The sequence below is a fragment of the Muntiacus reevesi genome, chromosome 19 (assembly GCF_963930625.1).
Source record: "Muntiacus reevesi chromosome 19, mMunRee1.1, whole genome shotgun sequence".
Taxonomy (NCBI): Eukaryota; Metazoa; Chordata; class Mammalia; order Artiodactyla; family Cervidae; genus Muntiacus; species Muntiacus reevesi.
The window spans coordinates 58,270,827-58,288,115 of record NC_089267.1 but is presented as its reverse complement, the minus strand read 5'-3'; the positions used below and the strand labels follow the sequence as shown (position 1 = coordinate 58,288,115).

Genomic DNA, 17,289 nt, shown 5'->3' with positions numbered 1-17,289 from the left:
AACACAATCCTGAGCACCGTATTTATATTAATTCATTGAATCTTAATGACAAGTCTATAAGGTAGCTAAATAATTTTCCATTTTACAAATAAAGTACAGTGAACTTACCCACTGAGCAGAGAAGCTGGATTTATACCTGTATCTTCTGTTCTCAATCACCATACCAGGGGTTCCCACATTTTGCCGCCCATGGGAATGACCCAGGGATCTTTAGAAAACACTGAGGTCTGGCTCCCACGTGCAAATATTCTAATTAATACAGGGTGTGACCGGAGCACCAGACGTTCAAAGGTTCTTGGGATTGATTCTAACGTGAGGTAAAGCGTGGGGACCACTGTACTACACCTCTCCGCTGGTGGTCATCCTTAGCTAGCTGCTATCAAGCCTGAGTGAATATCAGAATCACCTGATAAGGTTTGGAACATCAAGGCCCCTACCCCATCGCAGCCCAGGGGACCTGGGCTCAGGTATTGTTTATAATGCTTCTCGGGTGATTCCCATCTCAAGTAGACAAAGCTAGAGACAAACCGCATAGGGATATACCAGCTGCCTCCTATGTTAACAATCAGTGCCCAAATGAGAGAGGGTTTTTAATTAATTCGAGGAGTATAATTCAAATGGATGGGGCACACACACACAAATAAGAAAATGTTAAGAACCACTGTCAAATATTGGAGAGCATGCTTTTTCATTTCCTTAGCCTCATAGGTTCTGAATTATTCTGGAAATAATAAGACTTTCTTCAACTGTCTCTGAGATTGAAATTAGTGTTTTCTCTGATGAGAAAGTGACCTAAGAGTTTCCTTGGCTACAGATTTCCTTTCTTTTCCCTTTAGGTAAAGGTGTTCTCCTGGGTTTCATCTGGGGCTACCACAGATATAACAAGGGCATTTTGATAGCTATCCACTTGAGGCCTCATAATAGCGATTGAAAAAAGTTTTTAAAGAATATTTCAGAAGTTTATTCAGTTGAAAATAAAACACTAAAAGAAGACTAAGGCTCAAAAATTTAAACCTGAAGACAGAGGAATAAAATCCACAAAACATTAGGCACAGTCTGTGAAAAATACACTAAATAACTTACAACTGAGCAAAGAGGAAACGTGAGGTTGAAAGCAGAACCACGTCTTACAGGGAGAATCAGAGTGAAAATTCACATAAGCCAGATCTGGTTTGGGAACCTGTCACCAGAGATTCCCGTGTATAACACAATAATGCTAACACCTACTGAATGCTTACAATGTGCCAGGTACAATTCTAATCCTTGGATTTGGCAACCTAAAGTCAGAGATGCTAATGTTACAGAACCTGGCTCCCATGATACCCGGCATGAAAAAGACAATTCATCAGCTTAAGGGCAGTTCTCAACAATCTGTTTCCCTTACACACAGGCACACATAAGTCCCACGTTTGATCGTCAAGAACTGAACAGAGTCAAACAACATACTATCAGTGTGGCTGGTTTACATAGACTTGAAATTCAGTTAGGAGTTTAACTTGCCAGGTTCAAGATCAAATCTCCAATAACCACATAAAAAATCCTAACTGAGCTGATGAAAAAAAGATCCTTATGTTTTAGCAACCAAACACATAAGGTGGCAGAACTGATACCTTATGAAAATTAGCTCTATATTTTTATCCAGATAACAGCCTACAACGCAATGACTTTCAAAATTCTTAAAAGATGATCAATCATTTTTCTGGATTTGGAATTACTTAAACTAGCAATTATCCTTGGTTATTCCTCATTTCTGATTCTAATATAACCAGTCCCTGGTGTATGTTTGCCAGCAAGAGCCAGTGCACCGCTATTCCCACATCCGCAGATTTTCTTCACGTCGGAACTAGTTCAAAGACTCAAACAGTCAGCAAACAAGGCATCAGCTGAAACTTCAGTTTAGTCGCTCAGTCGTGTCCGACTCTTTGCGACCCCATGGACTGCAGCACACCAGGACTTCCTGTCCACTAACAACTCCTAGAGTTTACTCACTCATGTCCATTGAGTCGGTGATGCCATCCAACCATCTCATCCTCTTATTCCCTTCTCCTCCTGCCCTCAATCTTTCCCAGTATCAGGGTCTTTTCAAATGAGCCAGCTCTTCGCATCAGGTGGCCAAAGTATTGGAGTTTCAGCTTCAGCATCAGTCCTTCCAATGAACACCCAGGACAGATCTCCTTTAGGATGGACTGGTTGGATCTCCTTGCAGTCCAAGGGACTCTCAAGAGTCTTCTCCAAAACCACAGTTCAAAAGCATCAATTTTTCAGTGCTCAGCTTTCTTTATAGTCCAACTCTCACATCTATACATGACCACTGGAAAACCATAGCTTTGATTAGATGGACCTTTGTTGGCAAATTAATGTCTCTGCTTTTTAATATGCTGTCTAGATGGGTCATAACTTTTCTTCCAAGGAGCAAGCGTCTTTTAATTTCATGGCTGCAATCACCATCTGCAGTGATTTTGGAGCCCCAAAAATAAAGTCAGCCACTATTTCCCCATCTATTTGCCATGAAGTGATGGGACCGGATACCATGATCTTAGTTTTCTGAATGTTGAGCTTTAAGCCAACTTTTTCACTCTCCTCTTTCACTTTCATCAAGAGGCTCTTTAGCTCTTCTTCACTTTCTGCCATAAGGGTGGTATCATCTGCATATCTGTGGTTATTGATATTTCTCCCGGCAATCTTGATTCCAGCCTGTGCTTCCTCCAGCCCAGCGTTTCTCATGATGTACTCTGCATATAAGTTAAACAAGCAGGGTGACGATATACAGCCTTGACGTACTCCTTTCCCAATTTGGAACCTGTCTGTTGTTCCGTGTCCAGTTCTAACTGTTGCTTCCTTACCTGCATACAGATTTCTCAGGAGGCAGGTCAGGTAGTCTGGTATTCCCATCTCTTGAAGAATTTTCCACAGTTTGTTGTGATCCACACAGTCAAAGATTTTGGCATAGTCAAAGGTATGACTTAAATCAAAAAAGAACTTCCCAAATGATATGACAGCAAGTTACCTGCAGTTATTTATAATGAAAGAATTTAGCATGGCTCTTATAGAACTTGTGGTTTGAAGCTGAACGGAATGCTGGTGAGCTCGTGAGAATAGGCTGGAAGCAAAGTACACATTCAGATAATACAGTCGTTACTGTGGTCCACCCGAATGTGTGAGAGTATCTTTCCAAATTATCAGTCCTAAGCTGCAAAATTGATGTTGGGGAGATACTCCAGCTTAGGACTAGATGACAACAACTGGACAGTTTTAACGGCTCCTTGAGGTCACACATGAGATCTGACAACACAAGTCCTCAGCAGTCAGGCAGCCGTGTCTTCTATTCACTGTTATCAGTGTATCTCCTCTATCAATTTATATATTCAATAGATAATAAATTAATGAGGAGGGGAGCTTAAGGTCTTTAAAATGTAACACTCACATAACAATGAAATGTGTTGAGCCTATACTGGAAAAAAAAGGCTGCTGAAAAACATCAACAAAACTGGGATGGATTGTAAATTAAATTTTAGAAAAAGTCTATCAGTTTGATATGAATCTAGTAGCTGAACTGTGGTTATCTAAGGTAAGCCTTGTTCTTAGAAGTAAACAATTGGGTATTAGGAGGTTCAGGAGTATAATTTATGAAACCTACTGTCAAATGATACAGCAAAACAGATCATAGAGATACAAAGATAATGATGAAGCAAATATGTAACACATTTATTGGTGAATCTGGAAAAAGGGTATATGGACTTCTCTCTACTCTTACAACTTTTCCATAAGTTTGAAATTGCTTCAAAATTAAAAGGAATTAACATGAACTATCCTCAACATCAAAACCTAAAGGAAAAGCAAATGAGGAAAGGAAACAAGTCTATACTGTGTCATTATGTTTCCGAGCCAGAGAGAGCGCTGAACATTTTACCAAGGTCATTCTACAGAATCCAAACAGTTTGTGTTTTGAGTCAGTCGGGTTGGTTAGTCACTGAACTCCACAGTTGTGTAGCTCTGTGACTTTATTCTCTCCATCTTCTTGAGTCTAAGTGTCCTCCTCTATGAAGTGGAGATAATGCTGCCAAGAGCACAAGATGGATGAGATGATTAAATGAGATACTAATATCAAGTACTGAACACCTCATCTGCATACCACTAGCTGAGGGTTGGAGGATAAATCTCTATGGGACTCTAAGTTTCTGCAAGTCTTATGCAAAACCCAAACTGCTCTTTGTCCTGGACTATCTTTTCAAGGATGCTTGTATAACAAACAGCTTTGTGAGACGAAAGGAGTGTTGCACATCAGAATAAAGGGGGACAGGCCCGCTGTCATTACAGAAGTCTCAGGGTCCGCTCCTACAGATCACACTATAGGGCCTGACCCTCCGCACAGGCCCTCTGGGAAGAGTTGGAGCTTGGGGAATCCACGCAAGAAAATGTTGACACTCTGGCTACTACTTTTGCTGGAAACAATGAAATAATATAATCCTTTTCTTTCTCTCAGGGCTCTTATATTTTCTGCCACTGTTCACGAACTGGGGCTGACTAACTTGCAGGGTAAAATCACAAACTCTTCGCAGTTTTCAACACTAAGCCCTCTGTGTTAATATTACACAATTAAAGCTTATCAGTAGCCCTGTAAAACGCTGCAGGGTACAAGTAAGGTACTCCATTATCATCAACATCATCAACCCTTGCAAGAAACTCGAAATCAATACCATCATCTGATAGCTGACAGATTAATTAAAAGCTGCCAAGAGTAAATCTGTTACATTAATGAAAGGATTAGAGTTTGAATTCTTTGCACTTTTACCATGTCATCTCACAGTTTTAAAATTGTGAACTCATTTGGAGAAGCTGAAAAGTTTATATTACATCCCAACATGTATATTTCAGGCACTTTTCTGATCTGGGGGAGAAACAGTGAAGAAAACATGCTCTCTGTCTTCATGACACTTATACACCAAAATAAGTAAAATATGACAAAATAATGAACTCATAAGTGTTATGACAGAGCAGACAGGGACTGATAGAGAACAACTGGAGGACGTATTCATCAAACTATAGGTTGTCGGTCGGGAATAAATTCGGTGAGTTCCAACCAGCATTTTTGGGGAAAAATGAAGCAGTACAGAATAGAAAAGGAGGCACACAGATTACAAACTGTTGTTCTGTGCAACTTCCATCTTGTATAGGAAGTCATAGTACAAAGTGCATTTCCTCAAGCACAGGGAATAATCTATGCAATCTGAATGTGATGGCAATGGAAAGTACTTACTAGGTTGGAAAACAAGAAAATTACAGTGTGGTTACAATCCTATAGAAAGACGGGCTAGAGTGGCATGAATTACTGTTGGAAAGAAAGATGTTAATTAAGGTTCTGACAGTGAGTTTGTGTAGTTTTTTAAACAGATAAGTGATCTGATTTATGCTCTAGAAGTCACTTTTGTTGCTACAGAGAATGGATTGGAGAGAGGGCAACAATGCAGACAGAAAGACCCAGCAGAATGCAGCTGTAAGTAGCTGATGCAGGTGACAATGGTAGTTTGGCTTGGGGTGGGGGAAAGAAGGAACAGTAGCAATGGGAGAAGAGTGGATGAATTCAAGATATTATTTTGAAAACAGAATCAAAAGAACCTGCTGAAGTAAGCATCAGAGGTATACCCTGAAGAATCAGTCATACCCAAATACTGTGGTTTCATGAGCATGCCACGCTCTATCATGCCTCCACGGGCATGCTCTTCACGAAAAATCCTATCCCCACCAAGATCTCACTCCTCAGTTAGTATATTTCTACTGAACCTCTCCGCAACACCTTTTCCACAAAGCCTTCTCTGACACTAAGAGGTCTTCTCCATGTTCCCTTAGCATTTCACACATGGTTTTAACACAATGGTTACATACCGCACTGCAGCAACCTGTTCATACAACTGTTTCTCAAGTTACTCCGGAGCCATGCGGGGAAAGAACCCATATTCCATTTACTCTCAGCTTTGGGTCTGGGGTGCTTAAACCCTTCCTTCTCATCTTTGGTTTGGCTGCCTCTTCTGCCCCTACACCCCTCCAGAGGCAAACTTTTCCAGGAACAATGTGCCTCAGAATCAAGAAAAATAGGGAGTTATATTTGGAGTTATCAAAAATAACGCTAGGACTGGCAGCCAAAATGACTGCAAGAGAAATGACTAGGTTTGAAGTTAACTCTTTTCAAACGGACATTCAGATCCATCATCAACCACACTAAGAGAACGGACCACTGACTTCTAGAGGGTCTAGGCATGGCCCACGGACTTTCCTTCCAGGTAAAGCACAGTGAGCTGCGGGGCGGTAAGCAGCGAGCGAAGCAATGTGCGCCTTTCCAGGCTTTTCGCCCTGAAAACTGATCTGGGCCGCAGGCTCAACCCTCGACGGGGTTTGCCTCGGCCGCTCCAGCACCTCCTGAAAGCCGAAAGCAGGCGGGAAAAACGAACAGGGAATCAGCAGAACCCGCGCGGCCTCCCGGCTCGCGGCGGTGAAAGGCGCTTGGTGGCTCAGGGGTCCACCATATGCCAGTGCCCGGGCCCGTACCTGACTGGCGATGGACCTGCGGAAACCGCACGCCATGTCTCACTCCACGAAGCGGGCTCCAGCGGGAAGGGCCAGAACTTCGCTCCTCCCTTCTCTGCAGGCCCCGCCTCCGCGCGCCGGAAGCCCGCCCCGACGGGTGCTGCCAGCCAATCAAGCAGCAGCGTGGCCGGCTACTGACCTCTGCCCCGCTGCCGCGAGGGAGCGCGGGAAATCTCGAGTGCATCTGGAGTTCCGCGGGTTGCTGGAGCCATGGCCACCTCTTCGGTGTCCAAGGTATGTGGGGCGGGCGCCCACTAGGACTCCATAGCTGCCTCGTTGTCTTGTGGAGGAGGGATGAAGCGGAGGTTACGTCGTCCAGTTGTCCTGGCTCGAGGGGAAGGAGCGGCGGGCGGAGCTGAGGCATCTTTGCTCTGCGTCTAGTGGAGGCCAACTTTGCTTGGGGAGCGAAAACGCCGAAATGCCGTAGTGTTTCGCCTCGGAGGAGGTTTTAAGTTTTGTTTTGTGGAGGTCGGATCTCGGGAGCAGGTGCCCTAGTCTGCCCTCTTTTTTCCTTCTCTTGTTTATTGTGCGCCAAACGCTGTTAGGTACCGAGGTACAAGTGGTAGACAAAATAGCAGATATTTTCATCATTACAGAAAATTCTTTTAGTGCCTCTTTAGACACTTAAGCGCCGCTTAGTAATATTAGGAGTACAGCTGGAAGCTCCTGAAAGTTAAGTTATGTGATAAACCTGTGAATGCAGATATAGTTGCAAAGACTTTTCTTCCGTACAAACAGTAAATTAATGAAGGATATACCATGGATTTAATTTTTAATTTTGATTAAAACTACATTAGAATAAAATTATGAGACTCAGTACTTTGCAAGACTACATATTTGGGAAAAACTACAAACCGTAGGATTTAAGCGTACTGAAGTTTGAGCGACAGTGATGCTAGATGCAAATGCCAGAAGAACTGTCACTGCTAGTATTTTTTTTGTTTGTTTAGGGTTGATGCTGTTTCTATTTTGCCCTGGTTATAAAGTTCATAGGTTTTAAAAAAGTTTTATTGGGATTATAGTTGTTTTAAAATGTTGTGTTAGTTTCTGTTGTTCAGTTGCTAAGTCCTGTCCTTGTACAACAAATGAATCAGCTATTCGTATACATAAATCCCCTTTTTTGAATTTCTTTCCTGTTGGTTCCATAGGTTTTGAGTGGTCTGTCCCCTCATCCTTTTTGTTGCTTAAGCTTTTCCTATTTTTGTATATCTTGCAGGACTATGAGAGGTTTATGGTTTTTTCTTTTTTCAGGAAAGCATTTATGACATAACAGATGCTTGTATTGATATAATTATGAAGGACATCTTGTGTAAATGAGAATCTTTAAGGACTGTTCCATAGGTTTATGGAACTGCCATCTTCCTTTTTTTCTTTAAACTTCTCTTTCCTTGTCATGTTTTCTGACTGTTGGCTTTCCTCCTGTTTTCTTCCATGTCCAGCACCATTTCTTGATCAGTAGTTCAAAGTGAACAATGATATTACTCCCACTGCCATATATTAGGATCCATTACCAGGGCTCTTCATATCTCACTCCTTCCTAGTTCCTTTTCCTGCTCCCGAATTGCAGGTGGCTATAGAAAGGAGGCAGTGATAAGCTTGCCATGGCACCAAAAGATTTTTCTTAAAAAAAAAAAACACAAAATATTAAAAATACTTGTGTATTTTAAATCATTCCATTAGTTGCAGATACAATTGTCCAAGACACAATTCTTATTTTGGACCCTGCTTCCTAGGTAGCTCAGTGGTAAAGAATCTGCCTGCTAATGCAGGAGACATGGGTTTGATCCTTGGGTCAGGAAGATTCCCTGGAGAAGGAAATGGCAACCCACTCCAGTATTCTTGTCTGGGAAATCCCATGAAACAGAGGAGCCTGGTGGGCTACTGTCCATGGAGTCATAAGAGAGTCAGACACAGCTTAGCGACTCAACAACAATTCACATGGCCATTTTATATTTGTACAGCAGTCCTTGGATCTATCCTGAGATGGCTTTTCCTAGGTACATTTCTTTCATTTTTCATAGAAATGGAAATCTTGAAGAAGCTGTCCATGATACAGCTTTAGGATTGTAGAACAAACATAGGACCACCAGCTTGGGGCCTGTGTATCACTAGTCAAATAATATGAAACTCAGTGTAGCTAGGAAATTACTAAAAAAATTATTTGACAAGCATTCATCCATTTTTGTATACTGATTGCCTAATGTGTATGTTAACACTATCCTAAACACTGGGGAGACAGTTATGAGTTATAAATATTATGAGTTATAAATGCAGTTATGAGTTATAAATACAGTCTGTACTCTGAAGGTGCTTACTAACTGGGGAGATAGCCATACATAGCTATCTTACAGAGTGAAAATAATTTAAAACAAAGCAAAATAAAGATATGCAAGTACTGTGTGAGATGTTAGGGGAAGGAATAATTCTTCTGATTAGAGAAATTGGGAAAGGGTTCTCAAAGCAGGTGAATTTGAGTCTAACTTTAATGGATAAATGAATAAGGATTTTTTCAGATGAAGAAAGATATGTAAGGTGAATCAGTAGCCAGAATTGTCTGTGTCCTGCCAAAGTTCTAGATACTTGGAATTTAATTAAATAATGAATTTTTTCCTTAGAGATGGGAAGGTGTCCGTATTTTTTATCATCTTAATGTTCATATTAATGTTCTTTTTTCACTAGGTTTTATAAAAGTGGAGCTTTAATGGGTTTAAGTTTCATCAGTTTTTATTTTCTTTGTCTCTTATATTAGGTCTCAAAGAATAAAGAATAAAATCAAAGAAGAGCTTCCCATGGGAGGGAGGAGAAAGAAATGTATAATTCCCTTGTGGTTTAAGAATTTTCCTTCTATAATTCAGATTGAAGAAAGATGATTTCTTAGCACTTTACAGAAATGCCTTAAAAGACCTGTTTGTTCATTAAATATGACGTTGGTCAGACTTGTCTGCTCCTTGTCTGCCTGGACTTTATGCCGTTTTCTCTGTCTTTTTTGTAGGGTTGCTTTGTGTTTAAGCCAAACTTCAAGAAGAGAAAGATCTCTGTGCCAATAGGTAAAATATCTTAATATGAGACTTGTTAGTTTTCCTCCCTCAAGTCTGAACTAACCTAACTCTTAACGAATTAGTAATTCTCTTGCCTAAGCTTGCTTCACTTACCGTGTTGATACAGCAGTTATGTTCGAAGGCATAGGACAAAGTGGTTAGCACTGCCCTAGGCTCTAATCTAAAAGAGGATCCAAATGTACCTTCAAAAGACAAATTGAAATTTCCTTCGAAGGGTTACCGTTCTTCAAAAGAGATTGTCTTAAAAGTCCCAGTGATTTCTTGGAATGAGGTAGGGAGAGTTGACTGCAAAAATGCCAGAGGGATTTTTCTGAGTGATGGGAATGTTCTCTGGATAGGATGGTTACCTAAGTGTACCCCTGGGTTAGGGCGTACCAAGCTGTTAAATGGGTATATTTTCTTATTTGTAAGTTACACTTCAATAAAATTAAACTATTAAAAAAAATACTACCTTCTTCTTCTATTTATATCCAAATATCTGTTTAGTGGTCAAGTTAGAAGACTTGACTACTTCAAACAAATCAAGATGTTGTTATCAGTCAGAAGATGTTTATGGCACTGGTTCTCAGTTGGGGCTGCAGATGATAATTAGTTATTTTTATGTATTTATTTAGTTGCTCTGGGTCTTAGTTGTAGCACACAGGATCTTCATTTGCCACATTCGAATTCTTAATTGCAGCATGTGGGATCTAGTTCCCTAAGAAGGGATCCAGCCTGGGCCCCCTGCATTGGGAGCACAGAGTCTTAACCAGTGGACCCCCAGGGAAGTCCCAAGATTAGAATCACTTGAGGAACTTTAAAAAAAACAAAAAAACGGATTACTTTCTCAGTATAGTTGCAGATTCGTGTGCAGCTGTAGGAGAGAGTGGGGCGAGTTCCCTTGAGCTCTCAGTGACCCCGTGGTAGCGCGTCTCGTGCCTGTATCGGTTTCACAGCTAGCACGCCGACAGTGGTACAGTCTGTCGCCCTTGTTCATATTTCAACTTGGGGAGTTTCCTAAAAACACTGATGCCCAAACCCTATCCCAGACCAATTGAATCAGAATCTTTGGGAGTGGGACCCAGGTGTTAGTATTTTTTAAAAGTTCCTTTCAGGCATATCGAGTATTTCCTCAATATTCAGTACTAGGAAGGTTCATTCTGATGGGAAGATTATGTGCAGTTAAATATACTCATGCACTGATTTCATATTAAAAAAGAAAAACTGGACTGTCCTATTGTTTGACTAAGAAAATAAACAGCTCAAATACATAAAATTGGATTTTTCTAAATCATCACAGCAAGTAGACCTTAAAAGTGTTAATCCTTCAGGTTGAGACTAGCTGGGCGTCCCTGGTCGCTCAGTCTGTAAAGAATCCACCTGCAGTGCAGGAGGCTGGGGTTTGATCCCTGAGTGGGGAAGATCCCCTGGAGAAGGGAATGGCGACCCACTCCAGGATTCTGGCCTGGGAGATCCTGTGAGCAGAGGAGCCTGGTGGGCTACAGTCTATGGGGTGGCTGTGAGTTGGACACGACTGACCGACTGACACACACGCGTTGATTTGTTTAATCCTCTCAGCAAGCTGTGAAATGAGTGTTAGACTGTTATCTCCACTAAAGTGTGTGAGGATACTCAGGCTAGGAGGAACTTTCTCAGTGATGGTGCTAGCAAGTGGCAGAGCTGAGATGTGAAATCAAGCTGATTCCAGAGCCTGCGGTCTAACCACTACTTAATACCGTCTCTCATAATAGGAGGCAAGTTTTTCTTAGAACTTTTTGTGTTGAATTTCAGCTGTAAGTTACCAAGATTTGTTTAAAGATTTTTAGTGTTAGCAAAGCTAATATGTATAATTGTACAGTTTGAACTTTGAAGTACTTGAGGTGTTGTTTTTTTTTGCTAAGTATGTGCTGATTAAAGGCCAACAGATACTGTTTTAATATGAAACTCTTAGGGGGAATTGACCCTGATTATAAGATGGAGCAGAAATGCGGAAAACAAATCCAAATTTTAGCACTTGCTTTCACTGGCTTCAGTTCTTGAAATAAATTGCCTGAAGAAGTAGGAAGATGCTCTGCATTCCTCACCATCTGTCCTCATGAAGACACTTGGGCGTGCATATATAAAAGGGCGGTAGCTCCCCCTCGCCTCAGCGGATGGCTGCGCGTCCCTAACACACCTGGGCAGGAGCTGGGGGGGGAGAGCCTGGCCGCAGGCCTGGCCCTGCAGGGGGTGTTCATCCCAGCGAAGCCTCTGGAGTAGGAGTGGGGAGGAACCTGTCAGCAGGGGGAGCTTGCCTTCTTCAGCTCCTCTTAATGCTTGCTTTTTTACTTTTTACCTGCCAGATCTATAAATGACAGCAGGTTAAAGTGTCCCACTGCTGTTTTTTCCCTCCAAATTCTAATAGTTAAAATTACATATTTTGATGTAGCATAAAAAAGTAATATCTTGATTTACCACTTTAATGTTTTATATGCTTTTACTCTTCAAATTAAAATGACTTTTTCACAATTAAAAAATAAATTTAAAAAATAAATAGCTTTTTCTATTTAAAGACCTGTGTTATTATGTTTTATCTCTTAATAATAATGTATCTTCTTGCTTTTATTTGGTTTGCATTTTTATTCTGTAATCTTGTCTATCCTTTTACCATATGATGACTTCAGTATATTCTAAGGCTTTCGATAAATTTAAAAAATCAGTACTTGTCAAAAGCTAAGTAACAGAAGGAAGAGTTCCTCAATTTGAAAGAGAATTTCTATTCCAAACTGTCAGTTAACTTTACAGCTTGGTCAGAGGATACTAGCAGCAGCTCAGTGAAATCAGAAAAAAATATGTACTTTCCCAAATATTTTTTAATACCATGACACTTCTAGCTATTGCAATAAAATATCAGTAAACAACAGGAAATAGGAAGAAAAGTGGAAAACTATAAGGCATGTAAAATATTTGGATATTTTACATATTCAGATATTAAAAAAGAGACCTATAGTATTTCGGGATGTGAATTTTTTTTAGCATATTAAAAATGTCACTTCTTCCCTAGTCAGTCTACAGATTTTACTTATCCAGTCAAACACCAGTATAATTGTTTTTGAGAAGTGACAAAATTAATTTGAAAGAATGTCTTAAATTTTTTTGAAAGAGAATGATGTTTGATGGTGGTAGGAAGAAGCTGGATTTGATACTAGAATGTACTACACAGCTAGAGTAATGAAGAGTTCAGAATTGGTCGGGAGTAGAGTTGGAGAGGGAATGGCAGCCCGCTCCAGTGTTCTTGCTGGAGACCCCCAGGGACGGGGGAGCCCGGGGGGCTGCCGTCCATGGGGTCGCTCGAAGTCGGACACGACTGACGCGACTTAGCAGCAGCAGAGTTGGATTTGGTAGAACAAAAGAGGTTCAAAAACAGTTTCAAGTGTGTTTGCAAGTTTTCAGACCATGAGGGCATCTTACATTGGTGGGAGAAAGGATAGATTATTCAGTAAGTGAGTGTTTTTTAAACTGAAAGTTTACAACCCAAGTGTGAGTCATGAAATCAATTTAGTGGGTCCTGACAGTTTTAAAAACAGGTTGGAAAACGTTTGCTATCACATGAAAATGAAAAGTACTTTTATAGGACCTTTTGTTTTTCATAGATGTATGTGTATTATGATGTAAATGTGTTCCTTAGTATGGATCATGGTTTAAAGAGTTTGAAAACCGTTGCAATAAATAGTATGTTGAGGAAAACATTCAAGAAGGATGTAAAATGCAGACTAAATAAAAGGCTGTGCTATACTATTTCAGCTGAACAAAGAATAAGAATAGTAGCAGTTAAATGAATGAGAATTAAATGAATGAAAATAGAAAAAAAGAATAGTAGCAGAAAAATGAATGAGAATCATTTAGTAAAGGAGAATTAAATGAGTGAGAATCATTTAATAAAGGAGAATTCAGATATGTGAAGTATACAGAACCTTATAATAAGAGCAAATAGAGAAAGTACATTAATACTAAATGTATGTACCTCAAACCAAAACCATTAAATAAACCATTAGAAAATTTTAAAAAATGATAGAAATACAATCAAAATTAAAAAGATTTTTCAACTTACAAATACCATTAGTATAGTAAAAATATAGATAAAATAAAATATAAAGGATACTGAATGTTACTTATTCTAAAATATATATACTTCTGATATTTATTAAAAAATTCAGTCCTGTCACTTACTGTGTGATTTTGCACAGAGATTTCCTAAGTGTTACCATGTAAAAAAGAAACTGACTGACTTCTTTCTGTGTTTTTAGAGGACTATTTTAATAAAGGGAAAAATGCATCTGAGGACAGTAAGCTTCGCTTTGAAAGTTACCAGTTAATATGGCAGCAGATGAAATCTGAAACTGAGGTGAATCCCTTTTATTTTTTTAAATAATTTAATGTTCTTTAATATCATACATCTCATGTTGGCTTCCCATTTTACTTTCTACCAATTTATAAGAGTATTGATGACGTATAGTTAACCTTGGTTAAGCATAATATGATTGTCCTAAAACAAACCACAACACCCTTGTTTCAAGTAGTAAGCCTAGCTTCAGGTACTGGGATGTATGTTTACAGTGGTGCCTCCTAGTGCGTAGGCCCTTGTCATATCTTCACTACTTTTAAACAGTGGCACTTTTTAAAATTAATTTGATTGGAGGCTAATTGCTTTCCAGTATTGTGGTGGTTTTTGCCATACATCGACATGAATCAGCCATGGGTGTACACGTGTCCCCCATCCCAACCCCCGTCCCACCCTCCTCCCCACCCCATCCCTCTGGGCTGCCCCAGAGCGCTGGCTTTGAGTGCCCTGCTTCATGCACTGAACTTGCACTGGTCATCTGTTTTACATGTGGTAATACACATGTTTCAGTGTAAATAGTGGCACTCTTTAAATTATCCATTCAGTTACACATTTAAGAAATCAAGCTAATTCTAAACTACTTCATTCTCTCATCCCCCTCTTCAGTTGCCATATTCTTAGTATTTCTGCTCTGAAAAGTTTCTCACTAGAGCAGATTTGTAGATGTGGGACTAATGTCTTGAGGGGACTTGTTTTGTTCGACCACACAGGATTGTATTTCTTGTTCTTTTGTGTCTTTAGGGGACAGGGTTATGTACTTCCAGTTTATTACTGCTTCCCACCACCCTCTATTGCTTTCTGCCTGATGGCTTTGCTCCTTCCTCTATTCTGTGGGACCCTTGAAGCAGTTTGGATTTATGGTTTCTAGTTTAAAAAATCTAAATAGTCATGTATCCTCTTAACTGATGTCCCTGCCTCTGACGTCAAACCCTTCAGGACTGTTGCTTACCCCTGTGCCACCATTGGCCAAATCCCAATAGGATTTGGGCAGGTCCAGCCCTATGCCAGGCTGCAGGGGTTTTCCAGCCCTACCAGTACAGCTCCTATGATCCAATCTGGCCTTCACAGATTAACCAGATTAACCCTTCTTAACCCGATTTAATCATACCTCTGCTCCAAATCCCTTTAATGGTTCTCCCCGCAGGACAGAACCCTAAGGCTTCAGGTCAGATGTGCATTTCCTTGGCCTGGTCCCTTGAGTGTTTTGTCCAGTCTCATTCCTGGCCACTTCTCTTGCTCTTTATGCTTCGCTGTGTCTTGGTTCCCCAGATGCTTGGTGCTTTCTTCCTTGCTTGCCTTCTCCATTGCCCATTCCTATTCCTTCTTCATTTTTTTTCATCCACCATCACCTCCTGCATCGCCTGCTTAGTGCTTTGGCTCAAACAATATTGGAACAGTGTATTTTAATTTAATCGTTAAGTGTTAACTAGCTCAGTTCTCTTTTCTTGGGGAAGAGATTTTTTTCACTTGTAAGGTGATTAGAAAATGCTTGTTGAATGAATAAATGACATTTTTTAAAGGAAAGAATCCAAAACACTATTCACTAGATATTTAAGGAGAAAAATTTTTTTCTTATGTTTTTTAAAGAAAAATTTTTTAATTTCGTATAATAATCATTTTACATGTGATCTTTGGAATTGAAATTATGACAGTTTTCTTTCTCAGACTTGGAAAGATGTATCAGATTACTGCTAAAAATAATTCGTGAAGTTTTGTGCTTTCTTTGTAGCGACTACAGGAGGAATTAAATAAAAACCTATTTGACAGTCTCATTGAATTTCTGCAAACATCTCATTCTGGGCTCCGAAAGAATTCTAATGACTGGAGCTGTCAAATAAAACTCAGAGAAATTCCAACTGCTGCTCTTGTTCTAGGTACAAATATGTGTGTTTGTTTTTTGTAAATAGTGGTTTTGTTGTTGAGAATAGTAGGGAATCACCTGTTCTGATAAACTTGTTTTGTCTTTTTTATTTGCATAATTACATTGATCAAAATTTGCATACTTTGAAAACCAATTAAGTGTTCTTACATTAATCATACATCTGGAATTGACCAAGGGTTAGTTAGTACCCTCCTCACCTTTTTGTCAGAAAAATGAAGGGGCAATAAATTTGTATTACTATTACTCTTTGTTCATTAGTTATTTTACTATGAGATTTGAATTCAGTAATAAACTATCAGTATATTGATAGATGTGACTTTTTATATTTTTTAAGTCATATCTTCAGTGAAATTACCCTGACCTTAATTTTATTTCCCTGTGCTTGTTTTTAAAAATTTTGTATTGTAATATTGTGTTAATATTAATTGTTTGGACGGGGAGGTTGGATGAAATATATATGTTACTTTCAGACTGCAGATTGCAAGTTTTTTAGGTTCTTAAGTATCCATCACTAATATCTCATTTTAGTTAAACATCTGGAATGCAGGATATTGGAAAAAATTCTTTGGAATATTAGCAAATATTCTTCATTCCTTTTGAAAGGAGAGTTGGATTTATTTGGATTCCAAACATACTCTTCATTGTATTTCCAATTTATTATTTATTCAAGGTATTATATTAGTGAGCTCTCAGATAAGAAATTAATTCTGTTATTTAATACTGCCTCCTTAACACTGTTCATTACCTAAATATTATTCCTGATACTCAGGGCAATACCTCTCAAACTTTAATGTACCTACAAATAATCTCCAGGGATCTTAGTAAACACAGGTTTTCATTAATAAGCCTAGGGTGGGGCCAGACTTATTTGCGGGTTATTTAAGCTTGCTCATTTCTAACAAGCTTCCGGCTGATGCCCATACTGCCAATCCCAGGGCCACCCTGAGTAACAAAACTCCAGCAGATGGTTGTTGTAATGCCGTGGACCAGTTTTTCAGTGCGTTTTAGTTTTGAACCCCTTCCATTTACTGATGAGAAACTGAGGCCCAGTGACGGCTGGCGTTGCTGTTGGGTGTTCAGTTTCTCTCCTGCCAGCTTATGCGGCCTGATAGTTGGCTGTTGCTGTTCAGTCGCTCAGCTGTGTCCAACTCTGTGACCCCATGGACTGCAGCATGCCAGGCTTCCCTGTCCTTCACCATCTCCCGGAGCTTGCTCAGATCATGTCCATTGAGTAGGTGATGCCATCCAGCCATCTCATCATCTGTCCTCCCCTTCTCCTGCCCTCAATCTTTCCCAGCACCAGGGTCTTTTTTAATAAGTCAGCTCTTTGCGTCAGGTAGCCAAGGTATTGGAGCTTCAGCATCAGTCCTCCCAGTGTATATTCAGGACTGATTGCCTTTAGGATT

The 17,289-nt window shown here is 39.9% G+C and overlaps 2 protein-coding genes across 15 annotated transcripts in view; one reads left to right on the top strand and one right to left on the bottom strand.

Annotated features, from left to right (window-relative positions):
* RARS2 (arginyl-tRNA synthetase 2, mitochondrial) overlaps nt 1-6,630 on the bottom strand; it is a 93,994-nt gene extending 87,364 nt beyond the window's left edge. For all 7 annotated transcript variants that reach the window (XM_065911542.1, XM_065911538.1, XM_065911537.1 and 4 more), the window contains exon 1: nt 6,544-6,630. In XM_065911542.1, coding sequence (XP_065767614.1) covers nt 6,544-6,579 — 36 coding nt within the window. In that variant the 5' untranslated portion in view covers nt 6,580-6,630. The remainder of the gene's footprint in view (nt 1-6,543) is intronic.
* Nucleotides 6,631-6,743: 113 nt separating this feature from the next.
* ORC3 (origin recognition complex subunit 3) overlaps nt 6,744-17,289 on the top strand; it is a 68,940-nt gene continuing 58,394 nt past the window's right edge. For 6 of the 8 annotated variants that reach the window (XM_065911611.1, XM_065911610.1, XM_065911613.1 and 3 more), the window contains exons 1-4: nt 6,744-6,816; nt 9,575-9,629; nt 13,907-14,004; nt 15,731-15,875. In XM_065911611.1, coding sequence (XP_065767683.1) covers nt 6,793-6,816; nt 9,575-9,629; nt 13,907-14,004; nt 15,731-15,875 — 322 coding nt within the window. In that variant the 5' untranslated portion in view covers nt 6,744-6,792. Of the gene's footprint in view, nt 6,817-9,574; nt 9,630-13,906; nt 14,005-15,730; nt 15,876-17,289 lie in introns of those variants that run through there. The other 2 variants (XM_065911615.1, XM_065911614.1) reach the window with 2 other exon arrangements.